The sequence below is a fragment of the Elephantulus edwardii genome, unplaced genomic scaffold (genome assembly GCF_000299155.1).
Source record: "Elephantulus edwardii isolate Elephantulus edwardi_28Jun2011 unplaced genomic scaffold, EleEdw1.0 scaffold00027, whole genome shotgun sequence".
Taxonomy (NCBI): Eukaryota; Metazoa; Chordata; class Mammalia; order Macroscelidea; family Macroscelididae; genus Elephantulus; species Elephantulus edwardii.
The window spans coordinates 7,869,888-7,885,779 of NW_006399777.1; the positions used below are offsets into that span (position 1 = coordinate 7,869,888).

The 15,892-nt window shown below is 43.3% G+C and overlaps 1 protein-coding gene across 1 annotated transcript in view; it reads right to left on the bottom strand.

Annotated features, from left to right (window-relative positions):
* The window catches only part of ZNF385D (zinc finger protein 385D), a 343,402-nt gene extending 333,012 nt beyond the window's left edge, over positions 1–10,390 (bottom strand). The window contains exons 1-2 of the mRNA XM_006883410.1: positions 10,321–10,390; positions 9,413–9,555 (exon numbers count right to left, since the gene is read on the bottom strand). Coding sequence (XP_006883472.1) covers positions 9,413–9,555; positions 10,321–10,390 — 213 coding nt within the window. The remainder of the gene's footprint in view (positions 1–9,412; positions 9,556–10,320) is intronic.
* Positions 10,391–15,892: the final 5,502 nt, after the last annotated feature.

Below are 15,892 nucleotides of genomic sequence, written 5' to 3' on the forward strand. Positions count from 1 at the left end.
GCACTACAGCGTTGGAATTTGTATGCTAACTTGTATGCGTATCTTACTAAGATCATAGAAAGAGGCCTCATGGTGTAGTATATTTGGTGTCGTGTCAGAATGCTAACTCAAAGGTTGAAAGTTCCCATTCACTGACTCTTCTCCAGGAGAGAAGGGCAGTCTCCTGTTGTAGTGATTGCAGACTCAGGCACCACTGAGAGCGTCTCAATGGCAGTGGGAGAAAACCCTGAGGATGTTGGGGCAAGAGGGAGTGTTCTGTTCCGCTAGATTCTAATTCCCACCTAGTGGGAGATAAGTCTACAGCAACTACCAATGACGTGGGACAACTATGAGCTAAATCCACTCTCTTCTCTGCCTTCCTTTGTTCCTCTTCCTGACCTCACTCTTCCCTGTGCTCCCTGGTGCCGGTCAAGGGAAGAAGAAGGACTCAATGAATATTCACAGTGTCTCTGTCACATGCAGCTGTATTCAACTCCTTTGCACATTCATCCTCACATTTGTCAACTGGAAACACAGCTGTGGGGAGAGGAGATGGAATCATTGTCTCCAACACTCCCCATCGGCATGGTCTCCCAAAGAGGGGCTGTTCAAACATTCTGCAGGGTCTTTATTGTCATGACTCTTGATATTATAAAGACAAACCAAGAAAGCAACTGAGAGAAAGTTGCCAAGGTATCTTTTTAAAATGATTGTTATGTGCTGTCGAGTCTCCTGTGACTCATAATGACCCTCTGTACAATAATAGCTCTGAAGCCTACCCTGTCCTGAGCCAGTCTCATTGACTCCGACACACCTACCCCATTACCCCAGTTGCATTAAATGCCTAGATTTTATTTAAAAAAAAAATAAATAAATTACAGAGTCTTGTCCAACTTATTCCTCAGCCTTGAGCTTCATCATTTGATGTCCAGCCATACTTTTGCTAACAAAATAAGAGCTTTTTATTCTCACTTGACAGAACAGCAAACTGGGGCACCAGTGGATTTCACCTCTTGTCTCTGGTGCCAGAGATGTGCTGTGTTTTGTAATTCCATACAGACCTTCCCATCTTTGTTGGGACAGCTCAGCACTGTCTTCCCTCTTCCTAAGGATACCCAACAAGGCAGTGTTCTAGAATAGTCTCCATTTGTTGTTGATTGCCTTTGAGGCGAGCACAACTCATAGTGCCCCTCTGTCGCATGCCTCTGGAAACTCTATGAACTCTGATGCAAGGTTTCCATTTAAGAGACACATTTATAGGATTTGGACAAAAGCAACTAGGATTACTGTGTGTCTTATGTTGCTGCAAGGGACTCACTCTATAAAAGGAGAACTCAAAAACCAGAAAAACTCAGAGCTAACAATTTTCTCAGATCTTTGTTTAACCTGTACTTACAAAGGCCTTATAAGTGTCTAAGTACTTATATTAGGGAGCTCTGGTGGCCTTGTGGCAAGCAGCTGTGCTGCAATCCCGAAGGTACTTGGTTTGAGGTCACCAGCTGCTCTGTAGGAGAAGGACGAGTCATCTCTTCTCGTGCGATTAACTGCCTCTGAAAACCCCCCGGAGGGTCAACTATAGGTCCCCTCCAATTCTACAGTATTCAATAACAAGTACTTATATTAGGAGCTCTGGTGGCCTAGTGGTAAGGAGCTGTGCTGCTAACACAAAGGTAAGTGGTTCAAATCCACCAGGTCCTCCACTGGAGAAAGATGGGCAATCAACTCCTGTGTGATTTACTGTCTCTGACAATCTGCAGGAGGGTCAGCTCTGACTTGATGGTGTACAACAGCAGATACTCACATTAGGAGTCTGATGGGCCAGGGAGTAACGTGTTTGATTGCAAAGTAAAGGGTCTGTAGTAAGAACCCATCGGCTGTTATATGAGAGAGGACATGGAATTTACTTCTGTGAGGACTAGAGGCTGAGGAGTCCTCAGGGGCTATTCCACACTACAGGCTGCCATGTAGGAAGTGACTCAGTGACAGCAGGTTCATCTTTGAGTGCTGGTTTAACTAACACACATGTCGACACAAGTCAAAACCCATCTGGGAGGAAACATAATGAAGACAAACCCATGTAATCAGTGACTCAACATACTGTCACATTCTAACGAAGAAAACTTTTCTGGGTACCTGTTGTTATATGCTATTGAGTCGGTTGTGACTCGTAGTGATCCTGTGTACAAGAGCCGTAAAACCTGCTCTATCCTGTGCCAACCGCATTGTTTCTGATGCACCTACTCCCATTTACCCCGATCACTGAATCAATCGATCCATCGCATCGAGGGTCTTCCTCTCCTGCGCTGTCCCTCCACTCTTCCAAACATGACGTCCCTCTCCAAGGACCAGTCCCTCCTTGCAACATGTCCATAGTATGTCAGATGAAGCTTCAGAACATCTATCATTTTATTCTATGTCAAGTAGGGAACGTGGTGGTGGCATAGTTCATAGGAAGTCACACCGCTAGCCCAAGGACTGTAGCCGAGTGGAAATCCTCATCCATCAGTTTCTCTTCAGTAAAAAGCCAGGCAACCTACTCTCATGTGATTTATACCCTTGGGAACACAATGGAGGCTCAGCAATGAGGCCCAGTTCAACGGCATCGAATTGTTTCTTTTGGTTTTTCTTTCTCAAGCTCCATTTGAAATTATTTCCATTTTAATTCACAGAATTATTACCTTATACCTACAGAATGGTTTTTATCATTAGTCCCATTGCACAGATGAAGATACTGATGTACATGGGAGTTATGTTGTCGGAGGGACCAGTTCTTGGAGAGGAACATCATGCTTGGAAAGGTGGAGGGACAGTGCAGGAAAGGAAGACTCCAGAATGAGATGGAATGACACAGTAACTGGGTTAATGAGACAGTGAGATCGGCTCAGGATAGGGCAAGATGCAGAGCTGTTGGAAGTCCTGGTCAGTTTGATGGCACAATATCAACCACACCAATATCAATTGTTAGTAACTGTGTCCGCGTTTGAACCCAAGTAGTCCAGCTTGGATCAATTTACTTGAATCCACAAGTAACCCCCTTGCCAGTAGTCAAGAAATCAAAAGACATGCTCTATTTAGGAAATCTGCTCTCAAGGGCCTATCCAAAGTCCCAAAAATCAAAGGTAACAGTTTAAAAACTGATACCTATGCCTTTGAAATTTGGGCAATGAATAAGAAATGTTTGTTGTTGTGTATTATAAAGTCGGAACCAAATAGGTGACCCTCTGGCAGGTTTTCAGAGACAGTTAATCACATGGGAGGAGATTGCCCATCCTTCTCCCACAGAGCAGCTGGTGCCCTCGAACTGCATGCCTTCTGGATTGCAATGCAGTTTCTTGCCATTATACCAAAGAAAACTCAATGTCTCTGAATTGTAGTGTTTGTGAAGATTATTAACTATAGCCCGAGTGCCAAAGAATACATAAACTTGTCTTGAAGGAAGTGTAACTGGCGAGCTCCTTAAAGCTAAGAATGAGGATACGTTGTCTCACTTACTTGGGTATATTTTCAAGAGAAATCAGTCCGTAGAGAGGCATCATGCCAGGAAATGTAGAAGATCAGCAAGAGAGAGAAAGAGCCTCCAACACCTGGATTGACATGATGACCATCATGACGGGTGTGAGCATAACAGAGATCATGAAGATGGTTCAAGATGGGGCAAGGTGCACATCTAGTCACAGGGTCACTATGGGTTGAAGTTGACTTGACACCTATCAACAACCAAGTCTCACTGCAGAGTCCACTTGACTGCCATGTGTTGCTACTTTTCACTAAAATACTAGCCAAATATTTGGATGACACCATCACCGAAGGGAGGAAACATTTGGTCCAATCTGCTTAAAAGAAAAGGAGCCATGCACAGCCATGTTTATCGTGGCTTTGTTCATAACAGCAAAGAGCTGGAAACAACCCAAGCAAGTGCCCATTAACAAATGAATGGTTAGAGAAGCTGTGGTATATTCACATAATGGAATACTATGCAGCACTGAAAAACAAGGAACTCATGCAATATTATACAAAATGGGTGACCCTGGAGGACATTATGTCCTGGAGGACAAATAGGTCAGTCACAAAAGGACAAGTACTGCACAGTGTCATTGTTGTAAAACAGGACTGACATCAGAGTTGGGGAGACTTAAGAAAAGAGGGGATAAATAATGTATACTGCATTGAAACAGATGAGGGATAGAACTGATTAAAAGGGATATATAATTACATATTATTGTTATGACAGGAGTCTAGAACGAAGGCTGCACAATGGAGTGGACTCGGTAGGAGGGATTGCATAACAAATAATTTTTCTTTTACTTTTCAAAGAGAAGAACAAACTGGAGGGGAGGGGTGGGCAGGGAGAAAAGTACAACAATGAATGAATGGAAATCCAAAGTCTCTGTAAACTTTCATTATGATAGTAACAAAAAAAGAAGGAAAAAGAAAAGAGGAATAAGGAAGTTGTACATTTGTTCCATGTTATAGAGCTCAGTGTATCACATAAGTTTATTTAATGCCAGAAAAATATTCATCTTGATCAAATTATTACTTTTACTTTCAATGTGTCCCAAGGGACACATAAAAATGTTTCAATCAGCCTTTTCCAACCTTCCAAGAATTTTTTCTTAAGAGTTCTGAAGCCCATCTGGGACCCGAGTGATAGGAGGCCAGGTGATCGTCAAGGCCACAGAAGGCCCCTTGATGGACCATCTGGGGAGCAAAGCCCTGCCAAGAAGTCCTATAACAGAAAGGCAGTCAGGGGGCACTGAGACGAGGAATGTGGCAGACATTAGTAGGCACTGAAGAAGAGGATCATTTGATGCAGCCCAATTATTTTTCTCAATTCTTATAAAACTGCTCAGTAACAGAAACCTATGCTTTATTAATAGACTCCTTCTCCTGTTCCGTTTATGTTCTCTGTCTCACATGCTCTGAGCATATTGCTAGGACAGGCTATTCCTTGGAAAGTGACACCATGCTTAGAAAGCGGAGGGACAGCAGAAGACAGGAAGACCCTCAATCAGGTGGGTTGACACAGTGATCGCGACAATGGCCTTGAATGTGGTGGTGAGGATGGCACAGGATGGACACAGGGTGCAGATCTGTTGTTCATAGAATTGCAATGAGTCGTACTCGACTCAATGGCACCTAACATCAACATTTATATTCTATCAATTTCAAAATAAATGTCCTATAAAGAAATTCTTATCTCTCAAAGAGGAAAAAGATTATTTTAATTCTCTCTTGTCTTCTTACAAGGCCAAGATCTTAACTTGAATACGTTTTGTTTTGTTTATTCCATTGTACTTGGGCTGTGATGTTGAAAACTACGTCATGAGTATTTCACAACCCCACGACATCACTCATGGTGGATTGGCTTCAGGCGAGCCCTCACACTAGATTAAAACCTGGAAATCTATTAAAAAAATAAGCCAACAAAACATTATGAATCATAATATCTATCACCTGTCTTATGTCGTTTGGGTATGCATTCAGGAATGAGTAAGTTGATCCTTGGTTAAACGGATTAGTGTTAACAAATCCAACAGCAGACCCAAACATACGAGTGACTGAGGACAATGTTTTTATTGTAAGTAAAATCATCATGCGTTGGGGTCAACCCAGTGGCGGCCAGAGCAGCACTCGCCTGTCCCAGTCCACTGCCGTCCTAGTTGGCGTCTAGTCAGTTTCAACTCAAGCTCCCTGTAGCACAAACTACGATTTAAGAAAATCACCCACACAGACATCAGAGTTGGGGGAAGACTGAGAAGAATGGGATCAATTATATATATTGCATTGAAACAGACGAAGGAGAGAACTGTTTAAAAGGGATATATGATTAGGTATTATTGTCATGACAGGAGTCCAGAATGAAGGCTGCTTAGTGGAGTGGACTTGAGGGGAGGGACTGTGTAACCATGAAAGATTTTTTTTTTTTTACTTTTCAAAGAGAGGAGTGTACTGGGGGAGGGGTGGACAGGGAGAAAAGGGCAACACTGAAAGAATAGAAATCCAAAGTCTCTGTAAATTTTCATTAAAATTAATAAAACCCTTACATAAAAATAATTCCAGGTGATATATGATTATTATGGTTAGCACAGGAATCCAGAATTAAGGTTGCATAGAGAAGTGTACTCAGGGTGGGGGCTGGGGGAGAAGGGACGGGGGAATTGTAAAAAAAAAAAAAAAAAGAAGGAAAAAAAAATTCAGGCCAAATTAAAAAAAAAATAATCCCAGCCAGCATTAAAATATAAAATCCATCCCTGGACTACTATTAGAACCAGAAAGTTGGGTTATTTGAGCACTAGGTATGTCGTGGCTTCCCATTTTCATCTGCTTTTGCTTTGGTTGTATGTTGACAGGTCTTGTCATTGTTAAGAAGCTCAGACTTTATAAAAAACACTAGATGCAAAATTAGAATGATGTTACATAATGCAAAGTAATTTCTTGTTGTGGTGGTGTATAGCTGAGTCCGCACCAATCCTTAGTTGATCCTGGCAGATTTTTTTAAAGCAATATTTTCTTATTGATGAGTTTTTAATGCAACATATATATTTTCACAGCATATTCTTTCCATTTAATTATTTCCCCATTCATTGTTGCACATTTTCCTCCCTGACCACCATCCCCTCAGTTAGTTTTTCTCTTTGAAAAGAAAAAAATAATTTAAAAAAGAAAATTCTTTGTCATACAAAGTCCACAGTCCACTTTATTATGCATTTCTTTATCTGTGATGGTGTCATGAAAATAATACCCAATCCTACTTTCAGAGGCAGTTAATTGCACAGGAAATAGTCCACTGCACAGCATCTGGTGAACTCGAACTGCGTGCCTTTGAGGCTGCAGTGCAGCTTCCTGACACTAGGCCAGAGGTGCTCTCTAAAGTTAGGTAGCTACTGCTGTTCCTATTTTAGCTTTCTCTTTTTCTCAATGTTGCGGAGTGGGAACCGACTCAGAGCTGCCCCTCCATCAGGTTTCAGAGGCTATGAATCACACAGGAGGAGATTTCACATTTCTACAAAGGAGCTGCTGGTAGGTTCGAACCACCAGAGAAAGGTGGCCCTTGGGTTAGCAGCACAATCCCCCTATGGACGAGGCCACCAGGGCTCCATTCCCTTACTCGTTTTTAAATGTAACTTACTTGTTTTTAAACTTTTAAACCATTATTGTCATTATGTCAAAGAGAACCACAGAGAGAGCCTCTACAATATTCATACACTCATTGTCCTTGAGTTGAAATGGACCCAAAGCTGACTCTCTAGCTAGTCTTCTGAGCTTTAAATAGCATCAGAGGAGACTGCCCCTGCCCATCTTTCTCCCTCAGAGCCCCTGGTGGACTTGAACCGGCAGAGAGGCATGACTTCTGGGTTAGAAGTTCACCTCCCGGTGGACCTATGTCCCCAGGACTCCTTTCTCCATAGTCTCAGAACCCAGGATCAGTGACATGAAGATTCTATGAATGTGGATGTTAAATGTGCTTCTGATGAGTCTTTAAAAGAAAACAGTGAGCATGTGACTAGAAGATGGAAGAGTTTTCATGGAAAAGGCAAAAAAGCCCAAGCTTTAATCATGTTCAGATGTTTGCTGGAAGGCAGAATTTGTAAGTGATGAACTTGGATACCTGGTTGTGATGATTTCTAAGCAAAATTTTAAAAGGGCCATGTGGGTTTATCCTTGTAGCTTCTATTAAAATATGAGAGGAGACAGATGGATTTCCTAGTGAACTGTGCAAAATAAAAACAGAACCTAAGAATTGGAACTCTCTGTTGTAAAAACTGAGGACATGTGTCCTAAAGCATGTCCCCGTTGCTGTTATCTACACTAATTTAGTTAAATACAGTAAACCTGTGACTTATGAGGCTAATGAAACACCATAGCAAAAATCTCAACATCTTAGACTGAAGCAGACGGAACTAAAAATGGAAAGATGTATGTCATCCACCTTCTAGAAAGCCATAGGCAGGGACAGCCCCATGTAGCCATATGCCTTCTCTTCCAAGGAGCAGAAAGGACCATCCCAGAGAAGCCCAGTGGGTGGCACACCTGCTGGTGAAACACAGGATGCTGAGACTTCTTGACTTCAAAGGGCGGGGCCCACCCTCCTACGCTGTAAAGCTTCAAATCTTTCATCAGTCAGTTCTAGAAAGTAGGGCTGCCATTACCATGCACCCGAGGGTGGAGCTTTAACATAAAGCTGATGGGACAAGGCTTCCACGTTCTTTCAAAACAGCACCAACAACAATTCAAAAACCAAAACTCTTCGCCAGTGAGTTGGAACCAAGTCAGAGCTGACATTCTGCTGAGTTTTTTTTAAGATGTTGTAAATCACATGGGAGGAGACTGTTGATCTTTCTCAAGCAGAATTACTGATGTATTTGAACCAACACAGAAGGGTCTGATGTGGGGATTAGCACAGCCACTCCCTATAGAAAAGGACAAGGCGTACCAGGGTGAAGGATACAGTGAACTACTCAAATGGATAAGGAGAATGGGATCTTTCAATGCTGAGAAAACAGAGGGCCTTGGAGACAACGCCTGAGGCCGACAAGCTGGGGGAAAAACCATGTCTGGTAAGATCAGCCCCCTGTGGTATTTCTGTTACAGCAGCATAGATCCCTAAGCCAATGTATACAATACATTTGCCAACCTATACAGACACATTCAAGAAAATAGGACCCTATTTTCTTGCTATTGGAGCCCTAATGTATTTGGTGTTGAAGAGGAGAAAGAGAGTACTCTATACATGAACACACAGAACATACAACAATTATGACCATCAAGGTCCTCTCTATTAAATGAGAAGAAATAGATTTGTAAATTAAAGTCCATAGCCAACAAAGGAAACTACACGTTTACATTTTCAAATACCTCCTTGCATTCCAATATTCCGCCCACCAAGTTCATTACATTTTCACGGGCAGATTGTTGTTGCCATTGTTAGGTACTGTCAAGTTGACTACAACTCGTAGTGACCATATGAACAAGAGATCTGAACGCTCACTGCGCTATCCTGTGCCACGTTCATCACCTCTGATACATTCAAAGTCATTGTTAGGCACTGGGCCAACCCACCGTGTTGCCAGCCTTCCTCTCTTTTGTTGGCCTTCCAACTTTCCCAGCATCATGAGGTCTTTTCCCAAGGACTGACCTCTCCTAACGCCACAACTGAAGTAATTTAGAAGTGTTCTCACAAACTAGAAATTTGGTGTTTTCAAGAAACAATACATGAGAGACAAGAAGCCAATGACCATGCAACCAGCTTACGTCACCTTCCCTCTCCCCCGGAGCAGGAGCTCGGTTCTGGGGCCCTCACACACCCAGGACGCCAGGCGGCCTATTCGGACAATGATTGTACCGAGCAGCATTGGGGGACAGGAATGGAATCCCCCCTCCAGCAGCAGGGAAGACTTCCCAGCCCGTTGGCAGGCGTGAGGTTAGCACTTACCGCATTAAAATTGGGGAAGAGGTTGACTGCAGCGGCCGTGTCAAGAGGAAAAGGAAGAAAAGGTTTAATATCCAGCGATGGCTGCAGAGGTGGGGCGGGCGGCCGGACCAGGGCAGGGAGCGCAGGACTCTGGCATGTGCCACCTGTGGAGAGATGGGCAGAGAGCGGTCAGGGCCTGGCCGTGTCCATGTCCAAACACCAAGACTTCTCGCAACAGCTAAAGGTCAGCTTCGTGGGTCACAGCACACACAAGACGGTGTGTCCACTGATCCTCACCGGGGAACCGGTCAAATGAGCAGATTTGCCACGAGGGCCAAGAAGCTGGTGGAAAGGCTCCATTCCCTTCGGATTAGAGCTACCTGGTCATGTAAACAACAGCTAGAATTTCAGCCAGTGGACACACACTCCCCACTCTTGTTCTCTGTTCTCATTGATTTCCTCTTGCTTATGTTAGAAACAGACCAGTTGCAAACAGGCTTTTGAGGGGCAAAAAAAAAAAAGAGAAACCTCTCAACTCAGGATGCCATCTCTCTTTGAAAATCATCATCTGCTTATCAACTGTCCTCTAAGTCTGGATGATCTTGTACCAGGACTGCTCGGTCACAAGAATGTAACAGGGCAACAAGACAGAGAACCTGGCACAGCCGCAAATATCAGAAGTTGAAGCTGACTGGCCCAGCGACCTGAGGATTAAAACCAGCAAAACCAGTGCAAGAAACTGAAGAAACCCCAGCCCACCCAGCACCCTGATAGCTTTGTGTTCTCAAAGGTGACCTGTCCTCTTTGCATGTGGGAGGAAGCTGAGTTTAGAAGGTCACCAATGGGCATGCAGTGGGATTATAATGCCCTCAAACACACCCCCTTTGCATACACATATCCGGCCAGCTGTCAGGTCAAGGAACACACACCTCCAGCCCCGGGACGGGATTCTACAAATGCCGGAGGCACAGCCCAGCGCCAGCGCCCAGAGTCCCACATAACTTGGTCATATTCCAAAACATCGATTTGCTTGTAATTAAAAGCTGACTAAATCCTAGGAATGATTAAAACATGCCAGCCGTCCTCTCCTCTGAGAAGCAGGCAGTAAACTGTAAAAAGCAGCTGGAGAGAATCCAGGAGGAAGGAGGAAAACAAAAGGCTGTGGAGATGGGTCCTTTCTTAGTAAAGAGAATTGTAGAAGGAAGGAAGGACAGGGTAGGAGGTCCATGTCCACAGTAATTACTGATGGTGTCTTGTGTTTAGAGGGAAAACCAAGACACATTCCACTGCTGCTGATTTGATTCAGTTCATGGTATTCAACCCAGCAGGAGAGAACAGAACCACTTCTCAGGGCTTCTGAGGTTGCCCATCTTGGAATGAGCATCTAACTGCCTCAACTTTCTCCCCCAGAGCAGCCCCTGGTCTCCAACTGCCAACCTTCTGATTAACAAGCCAATGCACAAATGGTACCGATCATTCCACAGCACTACTGGGGCTCGGATAAGAGGAGCCAGGCTCCATACACACGGTCCTGATAATGCATCACAGTCAACTCTCTGGCCACACAGAAAAATTAGTCCGCCACCTTGTCTTCCAAATAATAAATGGGCATTGTTGAAGATTCTGAAAATGACTCTTGAATGACAGCTCCAATCTCACCAGAAGAGAGTGCTCGTAGAGCAGGTGACCGGCTGAAGACCTACGACAGGGCCATCAGCACAGCATTTAATCAACCACACACAAGAGCCGTCAGCCTTCTCCTTTTCAGGTGTGAAAGCTGCAGGAGCGAAGGCGGCAAGATCGCTCTTTCCCCACTGTGTATCCCTCTAAATACTTCTCAACAGCAAGGTCAGCCATTGGTGTTTGAGTCACCAAACCAATCCTCAAAAAAATATACAAAGGAGGAAACAGAGAACAGATGTCACAGTGGAGATAAAGGCATCAGTGACAAGGCTGCATTCACCAGCAGCCTCCGGAGTGGTCTTCACTAGCTACCCGGTGCTGGTAGTTGTTACATCCCACCAGGTTGGAACCAAGACACCACTGATCCTCCAGTGGGTTTCAGATGCTCTAAATTGCTTGAGGGGAAATTGTTCCTCTTCCTCCCAGGGAGTAGCTGAGGGATTCACAGCCTTTGATTTAGCAGCTCAACCCCTGATCCCGCAGCCGCCAGTGCTTCCATATTACACATGGATGAGTCAACACCCGAGGTGAGGCATCCTTGGGTTTCAGTGATAGTCCTCTTAGGAGCTTAACTGTGCTTACTGTTTCTTCTTTTGGTTAAAAGTTATGGTTGGTGCTTGTCTGGACAGCACAGAAGTAAAATAAGCTTTGTTTGCGTCAGTAAGAGTGGTTTCACATAACCATTACGGGGAGTGGTAATTGCATACAATGAATGAATACATTTAAAAAAAATAAGCGGCCTAGAGGCAAGAAGCTGCACTGCAACCCCAGAGGTGCGTGATTCAAATCCACCAGATGATTTGCTGGAGAAGGAGGGACAATGTCCTCCTGTCAGATCTGATTTGATGGTGTACACACACACACACAAGTAATAAAAAATATAAAGAAAATTTTTAAAAAAATTTAAAAAGTGAACTGGGGAGGAGGACGGGAGGGGGAGGGAGTAAAATGTACAACACTGAATGAATGAAAATCTAACTTCTCTGTTTTTTGGTTTTTTTTACTTCTCTAACTGTTAATAAGAGCTGCATGGTAAAGTGGTCGGGGTGGGGGGGACTGTAAAACAACAAAAGACCTTTTTTTTTTTAAAAACAAAAAAGTGTAATGGAGGTGAAGGGGGCAGGGAGGAAAATGTGCAACTCTGAATGGATGGAAATCCCAGGTCTTTATAAACTTTCATTAAAATCTCAAAAAAGTCACAATTAAAATACATTTTATTTAAATAAAAAAGAATAGAAAACTTCAACGAATGAGAACAGATTCACCTTTGTCTCACATGATGTTTTGTCAGGAATATCCACTCATTAGCTCATTTACTCCCAAAATTAGGTAAAATAGGAAATAAACTTACATAGAAGGAAATACAAGTTGATAAACTCTTCAGCTGTTTTATGCTGCACCAAAAGAATGCAGTTCATAGACAGACATACCACATTATTTTCAGTTTAAGAACTCAACATACGTTTAAGGGAAGGTTCTTTTTAAAAAAATCCAGCACCAGAGAGGCACAGACAATGTACCCAAGTTGATATGCAAGCCAGGTAAAGTTCGTGGAACATTCTTCCCCATTTCCTGTTCTTCCAGGATACGTATTTGTCAAAGTAACAATGGAAATCAGAGGATCTACGACTCTATCACTGGGCCATTTGCCAGATAAACACAGGTGTAGCAGATGCTGGAGTCAGTGACTGAGAAGACGACCCCCAACACGGTGCATTGGCCCAGCGACTGGTTAAGCTTAATGAAAACCTTGAGTGTGCCAAGGATAGAGCAGGGTTTTAATCACTTGTGTGCAGAGCCACTGAGAGCCAGAGTCAACCAAACAAGGACAAAATTCAAGTTGTCCAGTGCTTTACTTACCAAACTCCTCCAGAACTAGACAGTTTCTAAGTGTTCTGGTGGGAGATGGCTCTCACCTTAGTCCCTAATAGACCACCAGTCCTGAGCCACAGGGCCCTGCCTCACTCAGTGACGGTCCCTTCCCAGTGGGGAGCTGGGTGGTTACACAGTGTGACTGATGAATTCCACTCCCTAAGGATTTTCCTTTTGCCTGAAAGTAGGTGGATATTGAAAAGCTGGTACAGTTCTAAGGCGCCTTCCAAGTTCTAGGCCAGGGCAAGGCTTCTGCTGTGCCTGAATCTAGGTCAGCATCTGTGGCTCTTAACCCCTGCACCCCTTCCTTCCCCCCAGGTGACGCTCCAAGGGGCTCTCCCTAAGGCAGCCGCCATGCACAGGGGGTTGAGCTGTGACGAGGAGACCTTTAATGACACCAAGTAAAATAATCCCCTGACTTCTCCTAAAAGCACATGCTTGCCTCCAAGTCTAAGCATAAGCCTTGGTGCACAAAATCAAAGCCTCTTCTTAAAAAGACTCTGAGACAAGTGTATCTGCTTTTACAACCTGGTTAAAACATGAACTATTCCACTTGTAACAATCTGGAGACACTCAACATCAAGAAAATGATTTGAATATATTATAAATTTAAAGCCTCCAAATGATTTCTTCTCTAAGGCAGATTTCGGTCTAGGGTCCCAAAGTGATACTATCAAGCCAAAGGTGGGTGACTCTAATCCGCAGCCCTAAGGCCTGTCTTTGTTTTTGGTGAAACATTCGTGTAGGTCACAGAGCCCTGGTGTTTCCACTTGCCATACAGAGGTAACTGGTGGTCGCTGTGAAGCTGAACATTGTGATACTGACGTGTCAAAGATGATAATGGTCACCCACCGTCGACAGTGTTGGGTGGAGCTCCCAGATTAAAACAAGCTTGGAAGCAGGAGTGGCATCCACTTCTATAAATAGCTTGCCTCTGGAAACGCTATGAACCTGGAGCAAGGATGAAAGCCACACGGTGCAAGTGTCAAGGACCTTCATTCATAAGGTCACTACGAGTCGCCTACAACTCAAAGGCACTTAACAGCAACAACAAGGCAGATTACAATATGCTGGTTTTTTTTTATTTTAATGAAAGTTTATAAAGAACTCAGATTTCAATTCGTTCATTGATTCACATTTTCCTCCCTGTCGCCCCTCCCCAACCAGTTCACTTTTTTCTTTGGAAAAAAAGTTCTTTCATTGTTACACCGTCCCCACCACCAACTGCCACTATACTATGCATCTCTTATTCTGGACTCTTGTCATGCCAATAATAACTAAAATATATTCCTTTTATACAAATCTTCATTATCTTCATAGAAATGATTACATTTTTTAGTCAAATGAAATTTTTCTTTTTACATATAAAAGTCATAACAGTAAGTGTCTTCGTACAGAATGAATTTATTAGTCTTTCTAGAAGTTAAAAGCGAGTTCAGGTGGCCTAGTGATGGGTAGCTGTGCTGCAATCCTGAAGGCACATGGTTCAAATCTACCAGCTGCTCCATAGGACAAAGATGAGTAGACTCTTCTATTTTACCTCCTAACAACATACCTTAAAAGATTGATACTTTGAAACAATAAAGCTTTTTGCAACAATAACAAAAAAAATTGATACTCGTCATTTCTCAAATTCAGATATTAGTATTTGTTAAAGTGTAATAATTCAATGGATGAATGTGTAACTTGAAGAATGTAATGTGAAGTCCACTTGGGGTAAAGATAGAAAAATACATAAATAAATACTTACATCTTTTTTTTTTAATATCTGAAACAGTGCCAAAAGGGAACACTGCATAGCTCATGGGCAGTTTTCATGAATTTTTGTCTGATTTTGCTCTCTGTAAATACCATCCCAGTTAACACGTTGAAAACCAAAAACACTGAGTACACAATGTTGTTGTTCGGTAGTGGGATCGGCCCCATTTAAAGCAGCCACCTTAAATGGAAGAAAACCATACACAATATCACCCTCGCTCACAACCTCGTTCACAACCCTCACTGTTTTTAAACACACTGCTGCAACCACCGGGTCCCTGAGGGTGTTCCTCCGCCTCACTGACCCTTCACTTTTCCCTGGATGAGACATCCTTTTCCAAGGATCTCTCCTCCTCACAATGTGTCCAGAGTATGGGATGGGAAGTCTCGCCATCTTTGCCTGCAAGGAGCCCCTCCAAACAACGACCTTGCTCTTATAGTACTTTGAACACGTCGTTGGCAGCAGGAAACTGAGACAGTTACTAGAAAGCAAGTCAAGAAATAAATAATTGGGTGAACAAGATCGGGGCCGTGATTACTAAAGCTGCCCAAATCCACCTCCCTTTCTTTTCATGGATGTGGTCCTGGGTTTATTGTTAGGACTGAAGTTGTAAACAAGGAACAAAAGAGCAACTTAGCAAGTGTTTGGCTTCTTCCTAAAACAGCTGAATATTCACAGAAGTGTTCAGTCATGAATGTGAGCCAGCCAACCACCGAAAAACCCACAAAAAATAAAATTAAAAACCTCACCAAATAAAACAACAGAGCAGCCTACTTCTAAATATTTCTCAGAGCATGTCTGAGGAGGAGGGAAACATTCACTTTAGAAGTTTGTCTTTTAAAAAGGAAAAGGAAAAGATGTTAGAAGTTTGTCTTTAAAAAAAAAAAAAGAAAAGGAAAAGGGAGCTCTGGTGGTCTAGTGGCAAGAAGCTGAGCAGCAATCCCAAAGGCATGCGGTTCAAATCCGCCAGATGCTCCACTGGAGGAGGGGCAATCTCTTCCTGTCAGTCGGATCTCACTTGATGATACAGAACAAGGAATATAAGAGAGGAGGAAGATGTCAATTTGGAAGTGTTTTCATAAGCCAGATGGAGACACGGGGACTCTAAGCCAAGGGGTCTCAGTTGAGAGGTTGCTGTATAAAGAGTAAACAGAAATGTAGGCAGTGCCTCTAGCCCAGGGCCTGGC